General features: G+C 45.2%; 1 protein-coding gene across 1 annotated transcript in view; it reads left to right on the top strand.

Moving 5' to 3' along the window:
* The window catches only part of LOC138292459 (myomegalin-like), a 1,643,599-nt gene that overhangs the window by 427,989 nt on the left and 1,198,718 nt on the right, over window positions 1-16,892 (top strand). Inside the window, exon 11 of the mRNA XM_069231077.1 lies at window positions 4,442-4,558. Within this exon, the coding sequence (XP_069087178.1) occupies window positions 4,442-4,558 (117 nt within the window). The remainder of the gene's footprint in view (window positions 1-4,441; window positions 4,559-16,892) is intronic.

Genomic DNA, 16,892 nt, shown 5'->3' with positions numbered 1-16,892 from the left:
CAATACCATCACCATGTTATGCTGCAACAAACAGGCAGGAGGCTCTGTCTCTAGACATGGCCAGACCCCCAGGGCATTTCCACGGTGGTTCAATAGGTGGCAGGCTCTGTGAACGCACAGCTGGCACATTCCGGTGTCGATGGCTAGGAGATCACCAATGGCGTCTCCACCTGAAGGTGGCACAAAGTTTCTATAAAGAGTGGGTATTCTGATTCAGAAGAACTTTATTCAGTACATATATTAATTACTATAAAAGCACATAAAATACATATTTTGCCAAATTGCATCATAACAAGATTAAATACAAATAGAATTGATCATAGTTCTTTTGATTATAAAATTATCCATCCATGTTAAGATCTGAATCAAAATTGTAGCTAAAAAATCCATCCATAGATGACCATGAAAATTGTTCACAAGACCTCTAGATTAAATGTACACTACAATGGAATATCCCTAAGCAAACTTCACTTTTTAACATTTTCATAAAGAAGACAAAATACAAGTTAGTAATTTAAAAGCGCTATTTAGGTCTAAAGATTCAAGGTTTGATCAGAGCAGCATAAATATGAGCAACTCAATAGTGATTGCCGCAACCAGTTATCCTATGATCCTTGAGCTTTCTTGATATATAAATAAAAAATGTCGCTATAGCAAAGCCTTCAAGAGTGGGGAGACCCTTGTTAGATCTTTTGTTTACTGACGAGAACGTGCAATATCAGCAGCTGTGCATGCTGGAATTTCCAAGGCGGTTCTCGCTCTGAGATGCTTTTCGTCTCAAGTGGAGCTCCGTCCTTCTGTATGCCTTTCAGCCAATACCACTCCTGCCCAGAGTTCTCAAGAAGATCAAGAATGACCAGGTGTAGGCAGCTGGCTCTGTATGTGGTGTACTAAAAAGAAGTACATTGGTTTGCAGAGGTAAAAGAAGATAGAACTAATGCCCTATTTTGGGGTAGTGTGGGTGAGCAGTTAGGCTTATCAGAGGGTAGTGCTAAGCATTTGTTGTACTCATAGAGGCAGTAAATGAGACACACACTCAAAGAATAAATCCAAGACCAATTAAAAAGAATAAGACTTATTTTTATATATACTTTAAACTCAATAGCTTCGTTATAAGGTAAGTATGCTTTCCACCATAAATACTTTTATATTCAAAAGCCGATACAGTGCAATTTCAAAGATAGTCAATGTTAACCTATGGAAGGAAAACACAGTCAGCAAACAAGCACTTATTGACGACTCTTGGGACCAATCTTGTACAATTAAGGTACGTACTGGGCAAGGGTCAGGACCACACTAACAGGTTACTCCGGGCAGCACTGGGGCAGCTTTGTGCATTACACGTCGGGTAGCCAGTGTATTTAAATTGTTCTCTGTGGGTTTAGGCTGCAGGCTCCAGCTGGGGGGGACTAGTCGAGTGCAACCAACAGGTAGGCCACAAATGGGTGGTGCTTGGAGAAGTAGGTGCACCTTTGTTCCTCTTCTGCAAGGCCCAGGGGTGGCGGATGAAGAGATGTCCTTTGGAGTTGGGTTTCCTTGTCCAGGAGCGCTCGTGTAGGAGGGGTCCTGTGGTCTGAGGCTGCAGGCATCGTCGGGGTGTCCAGGAGGGGTGAAACTACAGTGGACTCAAGCTCAGGAGAGCTGGGGTTCGTCGTCGATACCAGGGGTCCACGTCGTCTTGAGTTGGCAGCGACGGGTGCAGTGGTTGCTTTAGTTGTTGGGTTCTCTCACTGTAGTAGTTGCAGGAGGGGGGGTCCTGCATGCAGAGGCTGCAGGTGACTTAATGGAGTCCAGGAGGGGTGAAACCACGATGGACTCAGACTCTGGACAGCTGGGGGACCTTGCTGGCAGCCAAGGTCCACTCCCTCTCAGGTCGGTGACATTAGGTGCAGTGGTGACTTCAGGTGTCAGGTCTTTTTGATTCTGGAGGCTGCAGAGACTTTTCTTTGGAGTTGGTTGGAGAGCAGGTCCTCTGCTCACAGGATACTTGAGTCTTTTTCGAAGGCAGGCAGTCCTCCCAGGTTTCTGGAGGTTCAGCTGCAGGAAAAGGCATCTGTTGATGCAGAGTCTGTTGAGGAGTGCAGATGGGCTATTGGGGTTGGTACCAGGTCAGCTGCACCTTCTTCTCTTCTACAGGTGTGTTTTTTCTTTGTCCTTTTCTTCCTTGGTTGTCAGTTTCTGAGTTCTACGGTTCAGAGGTGCCACCTAAATACTCAATTTGGGGTTGTTACAGCGAGTGCTAGGTGTAACCAATGGGCTGACAACCTTTAGGGTGACTACACCTTTTCTATGACCACTTCCGCTGGGGGATCCCTGGGGGTAGCACAACTGGTGGTACTGCCGTCAGGGACCTTCCTTAGTATCCTATGCACCAGGGATACCATTTACTAGGGACTTAAAGTGGGTGCTAAAGAGTGTGCCAATTGTGGAGAACAACAGTGCAGTTTTGAGAAAGAGCTCTGTCTCTGGGGACCTGGTCAGCAGGGACCCAGTGCACTTTAAGTCAAAATCATATCAGATACCAGGCAAAAAGTGGGGGTTAACCATGCCCAAAGGGTGCTTTTCTACAAAGGGCCCAAATCGTTCTTGTGGCCCCAGGTTAGTCACAGAGAGTCTGGCACTATGAGCCATTGAGCATGAGCATTAGTCCTCTGGTCAGTCTGCCTCTTCGGGAGGATCTTCGGTCACAACAACAGAAGAGGGTTCTGCATGCAAATTTGCACACCCTCTGCCTTCTTGCTTGGAGATTAAGTGGCAACTGTTGACAGCTTTTGACCTTTTTCCTGAAGTCTGCAATATTATTGTGGTAGCCAAGCATTCTTCTAATAACACAGTCCCGGCCTGCCGCTGGGATAAATGTGTGGCATGGTGTGCATCCAGTAACATTGACCCTCTCTCTGCATCCCACTTTCAAGTCTTACTAATGGTTATGCGATTGGCTCAGCAAGGATCTGCTCTGGGCACGGTCAAGGGCTATTTAGCAGCCATTTTAGCTTTTTTGCGGTTGCCATGCCAACCTTCTTTGTTCAAGTCACCTGTTGGGACTACATTCCACAAAGTCCTTTAACATTTGTTTCCTCCCAGACCATTTATCATGCCCTAATGGGACTTAAATCTGGTCCACACCTACTTCATGTTTGTACCTTTCAGGCCGCTGCACAGCTGCCCACTATGTTTAACCCTTAAGACTGCTTTCTTAGTGGCCATTACATCGGCCAGGGGAGTCAGTGAAATGCAGGCACTCTGCACACCGTCCTTATACCACCTTTTACCAAGAGAAGCTAGTCCTCAGGGCTTGTGCCTTCTTCCTGCCAAAGGTTGAAACAAATTATCATGTAGGCCAGACCGTCAGCTTGCCTCCCTCCTTTGCTCTACCTTATCCTTTCAAGGAAGAGGAGAAATGCCACCGTTCTGACTCAAAAGGAGAGCTGTGGTTCTATATAGATCAAAGCAAAGAGTTCCAGATGGATGGTCAACTCTTTATGCGCTATGTCGGATCTAAGAAAGAGAAGACAGTGCAGAAACGGACCATCTGACAGTGGATAGTGCTCTGCATAAAGATATGCTACGCACTGGCCAAAAAGCCACCACTGAAGGTTTGCATGCTTATTCCACCAGAGTCAAGGCTGTAACCACTATGTTAGTTCAAGGAGTACCTGTCCTGGACATCTATCAGACAGCAAAGTTGGCATCACTACATGCGTCCACCAAACACTACTGTCTGGACAGTCAGGTCTGTCGTGATGGGTATTTTACTCATTTGGTCCTACAGTACTTCTTGAACTAGTCTGTTCTCAGACAGACCGACCTCTGGGAAGTTATTGCTTGTGTATCTATTCTAGGGTAAGATATCTGCAGATGGAAGTCTATCTCCTGAGTTACTTACATTAGTAGAGACTGTATTCAGTGGCAGATTCCTTACTGACCCTCTCATCTTCCCCGCTGTGCGAACTGAATATAATGTGAGGGTCACCTTTCTAAGGGCCTTACATATTCACACCAGTTGTCACTGCTCCTCGTGGCTCTGCACTCCTGGCATGGAAAGTCACAAAAATAAACATTAGTGCACTGCGGTGTCACTTTTATAGATACCCGGATACCTCACTTTTTCGCGCAGACAGTGCTGACTCGTAGCCGATCTATGCCAGCTACCAACACAGAGGTGTCCTGCATGAAAATTTCCTGATGCCTGCCAAATATTCTAAGGTAAGGAATATGCGGCTGGATGGAATCTCTACCAGTTAAGGCATTACCGAAGGTAAGTAACTTGTTCATTTAGGCATGACAAAAATAAATATTGGTTGTTAAAATATGTAAATATTATACACATGTTAAATCAATTTTAACTGGATTCCCACCCACTTCTGCCTCTAACAGTAAATGTCACATCTTTTTCCTCCTTTGTTGTACATTCTCAAGACTTTGTCTTTTCTTTTCATAGCTGGAGCTCTCCAGTTTGCGGTCTCTTGTTACCAAACAGAAAGATGAACTGCAGGTTCAAGCAGCAGACTTGGAGTCACTGACCAGGAGCGTCCAGATTAAAGAGGAACTCATAAAGGTTGGACAACTTTAAACCCATCGCACTGCTACATATCAAATGCCACTGGCAAACTTCACTCTTCAATTGTGAATAAGTTGGTCATTGATTACTGATTTCATAAAAAAAATGGTATTGTACTAATGCTAAAAGATATCTCTTTCCTGATTTGGCTGGTTTGTCCACTTGGTTGGAAAAGATAGCTGACAGTGGGGTAAATCACTTTCATTTAATTAAGAAAAAGAAAACAGAAACACTTAATCACTGTTTTGCGTTCAACAAGTGAACCTTTCTATTGAAAAGTAGAGCTTATAGGCCACACCCTGACCATTCAGACTCTGTCTCTTGTATGAATTAATTAATGGAAACTAGCCCTTTACCGCTGAGCAAGATGGCGGACGCGTAGAGAGGGCGCAGCCTTGTGGCCACGCCCATCTCGATTTTGGACGCCGGCGCAGGAGAACCGTGGAGAGCGAGGACGCGGAAAGCAGCAAGAGGGGAAGCTCTCCCCTCTATGAAATCTGGAGCTATGCCGCGGTCTGAGGCGGCCAGGAGGAATGCGCCGGGGGCGGCCCCAAAGGCATAACCGGAGCCGGAGAACGTTCCGGTTTTCTGGCTTCGGTTTTGGTTTCTGGCACTAAAAACGGGCACCGAGCGACAGCTACGAGGGGGGAAGCACCGGCTTCCCTCAAAATTTTTGGAAACAGGGGAAGATAGGCAAAAGAAGCCTGGAGGCTATCCCCATGTCAAACCTACCCTGCAGTTTTATGCTTGATTTCACGTTAAAAAAGGGAAAGAAACTTCAAGAAGAAGCAGCCTCCCACTCTTGCCCTGCTCTGCGCTGTTAACTATGGACTCTGCAAGAAGGAGGAACAGTAACTTCAAGTAAGCAAAAAAAAGAAAAAAAAAGGGGAGGGAAAGGGGCCTTAATTGATGACTGAGACTCTTGAAAAGCACGCTAGCAAAGACTTGCTCTCTTCTTCACTTTTTCAATATAAAAATCTCTACTAGACTTCAAGATATTTACATAAGTTGTGCGGATTCGGATGGCGCCCACCCTATCAATCTTTGTTAGTAACTGATTTATAACAAAAAAACAGAAAGATTAGAGGGTTTATGGTGAGCAAAATTAACAAAAACTGGGGCCCCCCAGTGCTATTGATTACCGAGGCAAATACTGACCGTTCTTGTACCCATCCCTGGTCTACAAAGGGCATTATTAAAAGTGTAATATATGACGCAATACACAATGTGATAGTAGCGATAGCAGGGCTAGCCAGCTTTGTGAAATCATTCCCCCATTTTTTGAAAATAAGGATGGTGCCAAAAATGGCTCGGAATCCTGGAGATAAGACTGACAGCGCCAAAATATTGCGTTCAGGAAAGGATAAAGGGGACATGATTGGGGCAAACAGACGGCCCGCTTCAATTGTGGGTAGGCAACCTGAGAGAAACACAATTGGCCAAGGCAAAGACTTACAATCGGATGATAACATAATCCCCCTTCCGGAAAATAGGGGGAAAAGCAAAACCCAGGCTACTATCACTTCTTTCCTTGCAGGAGGGACACAAGAAAGTGAAACTACACTTTTAACTCCCACGTCGGGAGGAGATCAGACTGCCACAGAAAGCTCACGTGGGGGGGCCTCCAGTCAAAAGACTTGTAAGGAAACAGCACCCCAACCAGGATCAGTAGGATCAGACAGCTGCACGATGGAAAGAAGGAAGGAAAAGGATCCTGCCATTAGTCAGGAGTGTCCCCCGGCGCACCAACATGTGACTGCAACACAAGGAGGAGACTTGAGTAATATAAAACAGACACGGGGTAGTGCAGAGGATCAAAGTATGTCGCAGAGCCTAGGAGGAGGTGACAAGGGTAATGAAAAAGAAATGAAAATTTTGGACTGGACGAAAGACACTGGGGATAAATTCTACTCACTGACAGAGGAATCGGACTTCAGTAGTGCTGAGGAGCACAGCCCTAGTGACTCTGGTAGCAGCATATCCTCCGAGGGGGGGAATGCTTCATCAAATAACAAACTTACATTGCGGCAGAGGCGGCGCCAGCGCAAGTGCACCAAAACAAGGTCTGGATCACAGGAGGGTACCAAATTTTCTGCATCTAGCGGGAGTAAGACTTTGAAATGGGATTACTCCAGTATTAATCTAACAGATGTAACTCGCACAACAGATATGTCAACTATGGACGGTCAGCAGTTGGGGAATAATGACAGAGGAGAAAATAATGGGGGCGCAAAGAGTGATATATGCGTAGCAAACCCTGATTCTGGGATGCTACAATCAATATTTAACTCAATTAAAGAATTCCAAACAGAAACCCGGATTGAAAATCGTCGAGCTAGGGTGGCTACAAAACGGCTGCAAGGATCAGTGCGCAAGGTTGCAAAATCATGTACCGAGATAGAAGCTAAGCTGTGCACAATGGACTGAGGATAGTAGCAGTCAAAGAGGAAGTCGACACGCTGAAGCAACAGAACGCCACGCAGGAGAGCCAAATGACTGACATAATGTGGAAATTGGAATATTTTGAGAACCGGCAGAGAAGGAACAATCTACGCTTTTTGGGTATAGAGGAAGGGCTGAAAGGAAACGACATCCGGAGCTACATGATTAAGTTATTGCAGGGGGCATTCCCCGAACTGAACTATTGGGATTGGAATAATGAGATTCAGCGTGTTCATAGATTTCCCCCGACCAGGAGGGAGGGGGTACACTCAGCTGCTTAAAAATACCCTAGAGCTATTTTGGTATTTTTTTGGGAACTTTCTACTGCGCCAGGCTATTTTTGATAAATCACGCCCTAACGCCCCACGACATATGGAAGGGGTAACTTTTTTTTACGCGACCAGACTTCTGTCATACAACTGTGGAGCGCAGATGGCGGCTCCGACAGCTGATCAAACCTTTTTTCGATAAGGGAGGAGAGGCCTATTTGATTTCCCCTGCTTGTCTAAAAACGGTGGTGAATGGGAAAGTGAGATGGTTTATGTCAGAGATTCAAGCAAAAGAATATTTGATGGGGTTGAAACAATGATGTATTTTTAGATATTAAGGATTTTGGTGGTGGGTGGGGCACCCTGCATCTACGTTTCGCCAACACTCGGGCCAAAGGGGGCTCGATTGCTCTACTAGAAGGGGGGGGGCTGGCTGGGAGGAGGGATCCCCAACCAGCCCTTGTGGGGAGGGAGGGGGGGTGGATGGGTGTGCTGTGGGGGGGGGGGGTTGGGAGGGGGAAAGGGGAAGGAAGGGATAAAAAGAATGGAACAGAACATAAGGACCAGAGAAAGAGAGAGGAAGCAAAGTCTATGTAAGAGTGCATATAGCTGGGGTGAAAGGCCAAACAAAAAGATTGGGAGGCGGAGAAGGAGGGGTGGGGGAGAGATAAAAATTACCAGACTCCGAATAGCTTCTATTAACATCTGTGGCCTAAATGACCCCCGAAAAAGAAGGAAAGTTATGGAAGATCTAAAAACTCTCAGGGCAGATATTTATTGCTTGCAAGAAACTCATGTGGAATATAGGAACCGGGGGATCTTAGGGTCACTTGGCACGAGAGTGATAGTATGCTCAAAACAAGAGGTGAAAACTAAAGGGGTGGCGATATTGGATCGGAGCAACAAAGTGAAATTTCCCAGGCAGAAGGTGGATAAGAATGGGAGATGGGTAATTGTAGAATGCTTATATAGGGAAGGTAGCTTTACGCTGTGCTCTGTATATGGGGCAGTATCAGATGATCCAATGCTAATGGATACTATGGCTGTAGAATTAACCGGCTAGCCGGCCCCGTATATTTTATGCGGGGACTTTAACCTTAACGGTTCCTGGGATGGCTTGCAGGATCTCTTAGCGCCCGTAGGGAAGAAATATCAGGGGTGGAAGCCTCGAGTATTCAAGGCAATGGTAGGTCTGCAGAAGGAGTTAGGCTTGGTGGATGCTTGGGCCAAGTTGTGCGATTCAGATCCTGGGTACACTTATTTTTCTGCCCCTCATGTGAAACTGGCCCGACTAGATTTCTTTTTGACATCTCCTGAACTGTTATCACAGGCTAGCATGGAATTATACCCACGGATTATGTCTGTTCATAATCCATTGGTATTGGACTTGGAATTAGATGGTCTAGAACATAAAACCAGGAGACAGACTTTCGAAAGGGGGCTTCTCAGTGAATCTGAATACCTAGAGTATATGAAGAATTGGATAGTGGAATTCTTAGAGATTAATGTAGGTTCTGCTCCTATAGAAATAGTCTGGGATACTCTGAAGGCAGGGGTACGGGGAGCAACTTTAAGCTTTAGCCTGAGTAAACAAGAAAAGGCCCAAAGAAAAATAAGAGACTCGCATGTGAAGCTCAGAGATTTAGAAATACAGTTGATCACAGCCATAGAGAGGGGGAAAGATACGAAGAACATCCAGGAGCGGATTGCTATAGCAAGGGCAGCAATAAATGAGGTTAACGTAGAAAGAGTAGCTGGAAAATATCTTGCGCAACGCTCTGAAAGGTATGAGTTTGGTAAAAGAACTGGTCACCTGTTGGCGGTAAGGGCAAGCCATACAGCTGCAGCAGGGGTCATTAGAGAGATTCAAGACCAACAGGGGCAAATAGTGACAGATTCTGATGGTATTAGGAAGGTGTTCCAGGGGTTTTATACTGACCTTTATAACGATACAGCCGGATTCTCATTAATAGACATGCAGGAATTTCTTAGCCCCATCAGGTTTAACAGAGTCTCAGAAGAGGATTACCCGCAACTGGAGGGTCAGTTTGGTAGTTTAGAAATAGACGAGGCATTCAGTGAACTGGCCGCCGGCAAAGCTTCTGGCCCTGATGCAATCCCGTTAGAGTTCTACAAAACCTTTAGAATAGAGCTATGTCCACTGATGCTTGAGTTGTTTATTCAGGTACAGAGTGGTGGAAAGACCCCGCCTTCATGGGGAATGGCTAATATAGTAGTTTTTCTAAAGAAAGGGAAGGCCCCGCAGACTCTGGCCTCATATCGGCCGATAACATTAATTAATAGTGATGCTAAAGTGCATTCTAAAATATTTGCTGCACGTTTATCCATAGTAATCAGGAAGTTGGTAATACCCCGACAACACGGATTTGTCCCCGGTAGAGATACGGAAGAACATATTCAAAGAGTTATCACGCTGTTTGATGCAACAGAAGTGGCAGAGGAGCCCATGGCTGTGGCCTTGTTAGACGCAGAGAAAGCATTTGACCGAGTTAGCTGGAAATATCTTTGGAAGGTTATGGAGAAATATGGCTTTTGAGAAAAGTTTATCGTGGCAATAAAAGCCATGTATAAGTCCCCGGGATTAAGAATTCAACTAATGGGAGGGCAGTCTGGATGCATCCAAGTGGGGAGAAGCACTAGGCAGGGATGCCCATGCTCTCCGCTATTGTTCGCCCTATATATAGATCCTCTGCTCAGACAGCTTGAAGAGAACAATCAGATCATCCCGGTACGAAGATATGGTTAGGATACAAAAGTCCTGGCTTATGCGGATCATATTGCTATTATAATCTCCAACCCAGATACAGCACTGAAAGAAATCGAAGAGATCACGACCAAGTTTGGGACATTCTCTGGGTTTTTGTTAAATAGAACTAAAACTCAGCTACTGGTTAATCAATATACGAAATCACAGGACAATCGGAGGGTGGAGCATGCAGTAAACCTGGGTATCAGTATCTCACCAAGGGTAGGAGAAATCATCAGTCTGAACTTAGATCCAATATTGGTAAAGGCTAAAAATGATATGCATAGATGGAATAACTTGCATATGACTATAATAGGGAGGTGTAATATGGTCAAAATGATTCTCCTCCCCAAATTATTGTATCTATTCCGGACCATACCCTTGAACTTTACAAAAGTTCGGTTTGAAGCTATGGAACGGATAATTATGAGATTTATTTGGGCATATGGCAAGTGCAGAAGGTTGGCCAAGCTCATGTCCCTAACTCGTGAAAAGGGGGGGGTGGGCCTTGCCTAACTTAAAGCTATATCAGTTGGCAGCTGCATTCCAATATATGCACCCATTGTGGGGGGACAGACCAGGGGAGAATAGGGTGGGAAGCATCCCCAATATCCCTAATATCTACGAACAGCTTGTGGGTTCTGCCTCAAAGGGGTGCTTGTTAACTTTCCATGAACCAGGGTATTATAAGAAAAACCGGTATAAGGTACTAGAGGCGGCCTATAAATGTTGGCGGCCGTGGCATACAAAGAATGGGCTTGGAAGATTCAACTATTATACCCTAATTAAGAATAATCTGTCGCTCCCGGAAATTTTTAAGGATAACTATATGGTAAAATGGACCTCCGAAGGTATAGTGAGGCTAGGGGACATTTACGAGCCTTTAAGAACGGTTCGGTTTAGAACAAAGGGATTTTTACATTTTTTTACAGGTACAAGACTTTTTGAGCAAGAAAACGGGTGGGCCACAGGGGTTTAAAAGCAACCAATTGTTAAAAAATATTCTGGGAGAATCTAACATGACTATCAAAGTAATCTACTCCTTATTAATGGCAGAGCAACCCGATGACTTGGGGAAGCATAGTGAACGGTGGAGCGGTAAACTGGTGGATGGAAGTTCTAATTTTCTTAATTCACTCGAGTTAGGTCATACTGTGTTACTCTCTTCGTCTCTACAGGCACAACATAATAAAACTGTGTTTGACCTGTATTATACACCGTCCCACCTTGCCAAGTGGGGGGGGTCACGTGGAATTAATTGTCCAAGGTGTGGGGACCATGCAACAGATGTAATATATATGTTTGCCACTTGCAGAGAATTAACAACATTGATAGATGGTATGCAACTTGTGATAAAATAAATTTTGGGGTATGACGTGGTCCTTATCCCAGAAATGTTGGTTCTAGGGGTTGACAGAGGGCGTTTATTTTTCTTGCCATGGCGGTGTACAGATTATGTATTTCCTCTGTATGGTTGAATATGCAACCACCATCGTGGCAGCAGTGGTTGGGTAGGCTGATATCAGTGTATCATCTGGAGATCTCCCTGTATGAGTGGAAGGGGAGATTGGCCAGGAGGAAAGGGAATGTTATCTGGGGTCAATTTCAGGACTGGCTCATGGCTAATGACTGATGTATTAAGTCAATGCTCCCTTTTTTTGGGGGGGGATAAACGGGGAAATGTTTATTTCTCTCCAATTGAAGAAGAAGTTCTAATCATATATTGTATTTGTTTATTTTCTTCTGAAGGAAAAAAAAAAAAAAAAGGAAATTAGCCCTTTACCATCAATTCCAGAGCTGATAAATTTCATAGGTTGCTACTAAGTTAAGTAATGCAGGTGAAGCATGCATAGTTGAGGGATGTGCCACCGCCACAGCGAATGGAGGAGTGTTGTAAGCAATCAAGGGTAATGCAGTACCTGGCAAACAGAGATTGGGGCAGGTATCTAAGGAACTGAGTTAATGCACTAAGGCAGTGGTTCCCAACCTTTTGACTCTTGAGGACCCCCACTGAATCACTACTGGAAGCCGGGGACCCCCAAGCAATTTGTACAATTTAAATTTCAAACATTAAAACAGTAATTCACAAAAAATACACAAACAAGTAAACACCGCACAAATACTCGAATAAGTAAATATATAATTATTTTATATTTACAATATATGCAAAAATCGAAAACATTTAATGGAAATGGTAGCACTGCATCTCAGCGACTAACTTCAATGTTTCATTTCATTTAGGAAATCTGAATCCTCAGGTCAGATTCTACATTTCCCAAGTGATTTATGTTTTTATGTTTTAAGTACATAAGATCTGAGAAAGTTTTTTTCACACAAGTATGTGGTGGGGAAAGGAGGTAAAACCATAAGGGTCTCTCATCTCCTGATAGCCTGTCACATGTAATTCATTTGTTTTATAACACCTCTCATACCAGTGTAGGGTGTTGAAGCACTTTACAGGAGACTACAAGGTGTAGGATTCACATCTTATCCATACTGGCAGGCATTGTCTAAGAATACTTGGTCTGGAGAGGCAAAAACTCAGGATTCAGAACATATTACAGTTGTTAATGTTGGCTTTAATAATAAGAATGTATTTCTACACAAACAAAGCACAGCATCATAGCAGCATAATGATAATGAAAGACTGGGGAAAAATCATAACTTTATAATTTGTGCCATGCAGATTGCATGCAGCTCTTTGATTGCAGTTCAAATTGTGACATATGAACTGCACAACAACAAAAGAATCTGACAAAAGCAGTAACCCACTGTGCTATGCACATAAATTACTGTTTGTCATGATACACTTTCTTTGCAGCAGGCATATTAACCATCTACACTACTTTAGATGAGTCAAAACTGCCTGTAGACCAGACACCCATCCCTCTCCAGCAGGTACATTAATCATCAGAGTTATCTTGACGCTTTTATTTTTCCCCGAAAGCTGCTGGATGTACATGGAACTTTTATGTGCCTTTCAAACTGCTGTATAAATGAAGTAATACATATAAAAACACCCAGCGAGAGGCCCCAGCTGAAGAAGTGCCTTCCTGCCAGCCAGGGCCTCTGGACCCCCTGGGAATGTGTCAAGGACCCCTTGGGGTCCGTGGACCACAGGTTGTGAATCGCTGTATTAAGGTTTCACTGTTATTGCTTTGAATTTTAATGTGTTTACGACCAGTGGGTTGACAAATGATCTGCCACTATGTACTATGTTAAGTTAAGTTGGGCCGTGCTGTCACTGCTGATTTACTAACAGTAAGAATATAATAAAAACATGTTAAAAATCATGCATGGTTGAAAAAACGTTTTGCAGCATATTGAGCTGTAGATTACATGCTGTGTTTCCATCTGGTGTTGGACTTGAAACTTTAGGAGTAGTTTTTCTTAAAAGACATTCTTTTCATTTGGTGGAAACTGGTGACATCTCTCATGAAGTCCACAAAGCACCAGGGCGAAGGCTATACTTAAGATTTTGTTTTCTGCCATCACATCTAGGTGTGTTTAGTCAGTCAATGCTAATGGAGTGCCTCAAGACACCGGAGGACCGGGAAGCCAAAAACTGATGACACTTCATCAAGGTCCTTGGTCAGCACCAAGCAAGAAATGGTCTCAGCTGAAGTGACTTTGATCATGTGGTATAAGAAGAACTGTTGTTGGGTTAGATTATGTAAAATAATTCTTTAAAGTGTTACCAAACTTGAAATAGGTAGTTCTGTGGGAGGACCAGTCCAGAATACGTAACCTCAGTCTACAGAGGAATCACAATGATAGTCCCTATTACGCATGCAACATCTTTTGTTGCAAAAAGAACATAATGCATATATGCCTTCATGCAGCACCAGGAATCCCCAAAGTTCCATAAAGGCACAGTTGCCGAAGACCTTGAAGAATTAGAGCCCCCAGACAATTTGGTGGACCCATGTGGTAGCCTGGCAGCCCACATGATATACGCCCACATGATATACGCCTAATAGCACTTTCCAGTAGTCTAAGCTCCAGGGTCCAAGGTTCTCCAGCACACCTAGTGAAGCCCAAACCTAGGACTAGGACAACTTATCAGATTTCTTCAGACCTCAACTCCAAGCACTGGTTGCAACACCGCCAGTCCCAATAGGATACCATCTGCATGCATGCGGAGGACCATCCTCCAGGAATCAATCTCAAAAGAAGTCTCAGCTGCAAACCAAGGAATGTCATCAAAAATCTTGCTTTCTCCATAGAGGAATCAGAAAATTCGACCTCCTCAAGCTACACCAAGTTTGGGGGTCTGACACCTCTCTGCAATGCAAACAACCCTCAGCTTCTGAGGAGTCACAAGATAGAGATGACCGAGTCCAAATCTCAGCACTGAAAATGGCTTCAAAGCCCACAGTGTCCTAGGTTCCTAGTAGGGATCCAAGCTCCACACATGTGTGTTCTCCACTACCTTACAGCCGCTAAGCAAAAAATGTAGACATATTTGAAGAAGGCATTTCAGAGGAAATCAAGGTGGTACCTATCCCTAAGAAGAGGAAAGTGACCACCAGTGAACCCCACCAAGGCCTCATCTATCTCCAATCCGCCATTCACATTCTGATTTCGATGGAGGTACCTATTCAGACTCACTACTCGCCTGTCAAGATCAAGGTGAGGACTGCATGGAGAATATGTATGGCAAGATTATAGAGTAAATGCCTGTAACAATGAACCATTAGAGCCATATCCTCTGAAGGTCTTTCCATCAGAGGACCTTCCAGCATTCTAAGCAGTAATAGTGAGGGCTGCACAGCCACACAATGGCCCACTAAATGTAGAGGAGGAAGTGGATGATTTCCCATTTCAGACTCTCTTTGACTGAGAAAATCAGTCACTATTCCCCTATGCTATAGACTATGCTCGGGTGTATGGATGAAAACTTCTGTCCCTGAATTTAGACTAAATGATATGAGGTAATTTCATTGTAATGCTCAAACAATGTGCACAGTGCTTCTGCTCCCTTCATTGGTATTCATCATCAATATCAAAAACTCTCTCTCATTTTCTCAGCAGACCCATATGGTCTTAAGGGATACTCTGAACTCAGTGACAGACAAGGTGTATCACAGCCATAAATGAATGATGGATTTCAAAGGTCACTTCTCTTTACAAGATGTTGCATACTCTGATAGTGAGATCGATAATGAAACAATCTGATGGATACTTCTAGTTGCAGATTCCTTACATTTGAATTTCCCCAGGCGTCAGACTGGATCTGCGGATATTTTCTTCGAGCAGTACCTCTACGCACCATCAGGTGGCGTTGGTCGACTCTGCAGGCGTCGTTGGCGTTGTGCTCGCCATGATAACATCACGGCCGTATATAGGTGCCACTCAGGCGCTCTGACGTCAGTTCTTTTCTTTACGCACCAGCCTACGCGCAGATCCGGAGAAGAGCTACCACAGTAATTTTTTTACTACGTCAACATTTTTGTCGTATTTTTGACGATTTAGTGGATGCTTCGAGGGATGTTCTGAAGACTGGATTCAAGCCCTGCGACTCCGGTCACTGAGCCAGATCAGTGACGGATCCGCACCTTGTGTGCTTATGGTGTCTGGAGCGCGATCACGACCCAAAGTCATGCTCTGAGTGTCGGGCCATGAACCCGAAGGCTTTGAGGGAGCAGTGCCTAAAGCTCATGGCGGCCTGACACTCGACTCCGCGGTGCTAACGGTCCCGTTCGATGGTCTCGAGACCGGCCACGAAGTCACCACCACTCTTCGCCCTCCAAGTCATCGGGACATTCGGGTCACAAAAAGAAGAAGCCGAAGAAAGACAGACGTTCTTCGACTTCACCCCGTCAATCGCAAGATATGACGCAAGAACAGCGTCAACACTCTAGGCTTCCGGCAACAGAGCCTTCTTCTGGGTCGGCTCTGCGCTTCCCCGACTTCCTCAGAGCCAGAGCCACCCCTGCCCAACTCAAAGAAATTTACGAGGCCATGTGCCTCATTTTTGTGTGGTCTGACCCACCTTCGGAGCCTTTGGGCACAGGTGAGTCGGTTTGGGTCCCTTTGGTTTCAAAGCTGTCAGCATTGGCCTCGGCTCCAGAGGACCCCTCTGGATCCAATCGCGGATCCGTCCTGTTGCCGGTCGTGCCACGGCGACCTTCCCCGGCGTCGGGTCAGACATCGACGCTCCAACGTCGGTTGGGCCCACAATTGACGTCAATCCCATCCTCATACCCAACGACCCGGAGCCGGAACGACGTTGATCTGCGCCCATTCGGTTCTTTGTGGGCTCTCCTGGGCCCAGGGTTGATCCAGACCCTTATTCTTGTGGGTATGGATATGGGGAGAGTATGGAGGGCTCGCTGCACCCTTTAAAATACCAGCTTGACCCCCAAATGGACTGGGTGCAGGATTTGGGTGATGCCAGTGGTCTAGACACCTCCCCTGACACTAGTATGCGCTCTCCTCCTAGTGTGGTTACAGAGGAGGGTGCTTCTTACTCTGTGGTGGTTAGAAGGGCAGCTGAAGTCCTGGACCTCGAACTTCCTTCTGTGAAGGTTAGGCCTAACATCCTAACCGATGTTCTTCAGCTGGGGTCTTCCTCTTCCAAGCCCCTTTTACCCTTTAATGAAGCACTGACAGACGTCTTTTTGGGTACCTGGTCCAGACCCAGCACAGGGGCTTCTGTTAATAGGATGATTTCCCGCCGCCATCTGCCTGCACCGACAGACCCGAAATTCCTGACCCAACACCCCACGTCTGAGAGCCTTGTCATCCAGGCTTCTTCTTCTTCATCTGGCGCATTGCATGCCGCACCACCGGATAGGGAATCAAAAAGACTGGATAATTTGGGGAAGAAGTTGTTTTCTTCCAACAGTCT

Source organism: Pleurodeles waltl, chromosome 4_2, assembly GCF_031143425.1.
Source record: "Pleurodeles waltl isolate 20211129_DDA chromosome 4_2, aPleWal1.hap1.20221129, whole genome shotgun sequence".
In the NCBI taxonomy this organism is placed as follows: Eukaryota; Metazoa; Chordata; class Amphibia; order Caudata; family Salamandridae; genus Pleurodeles; species Pleurodeles waltl.
This window is presented reverse-complemented; position numbering and strand designations above follow the sequence as displayed.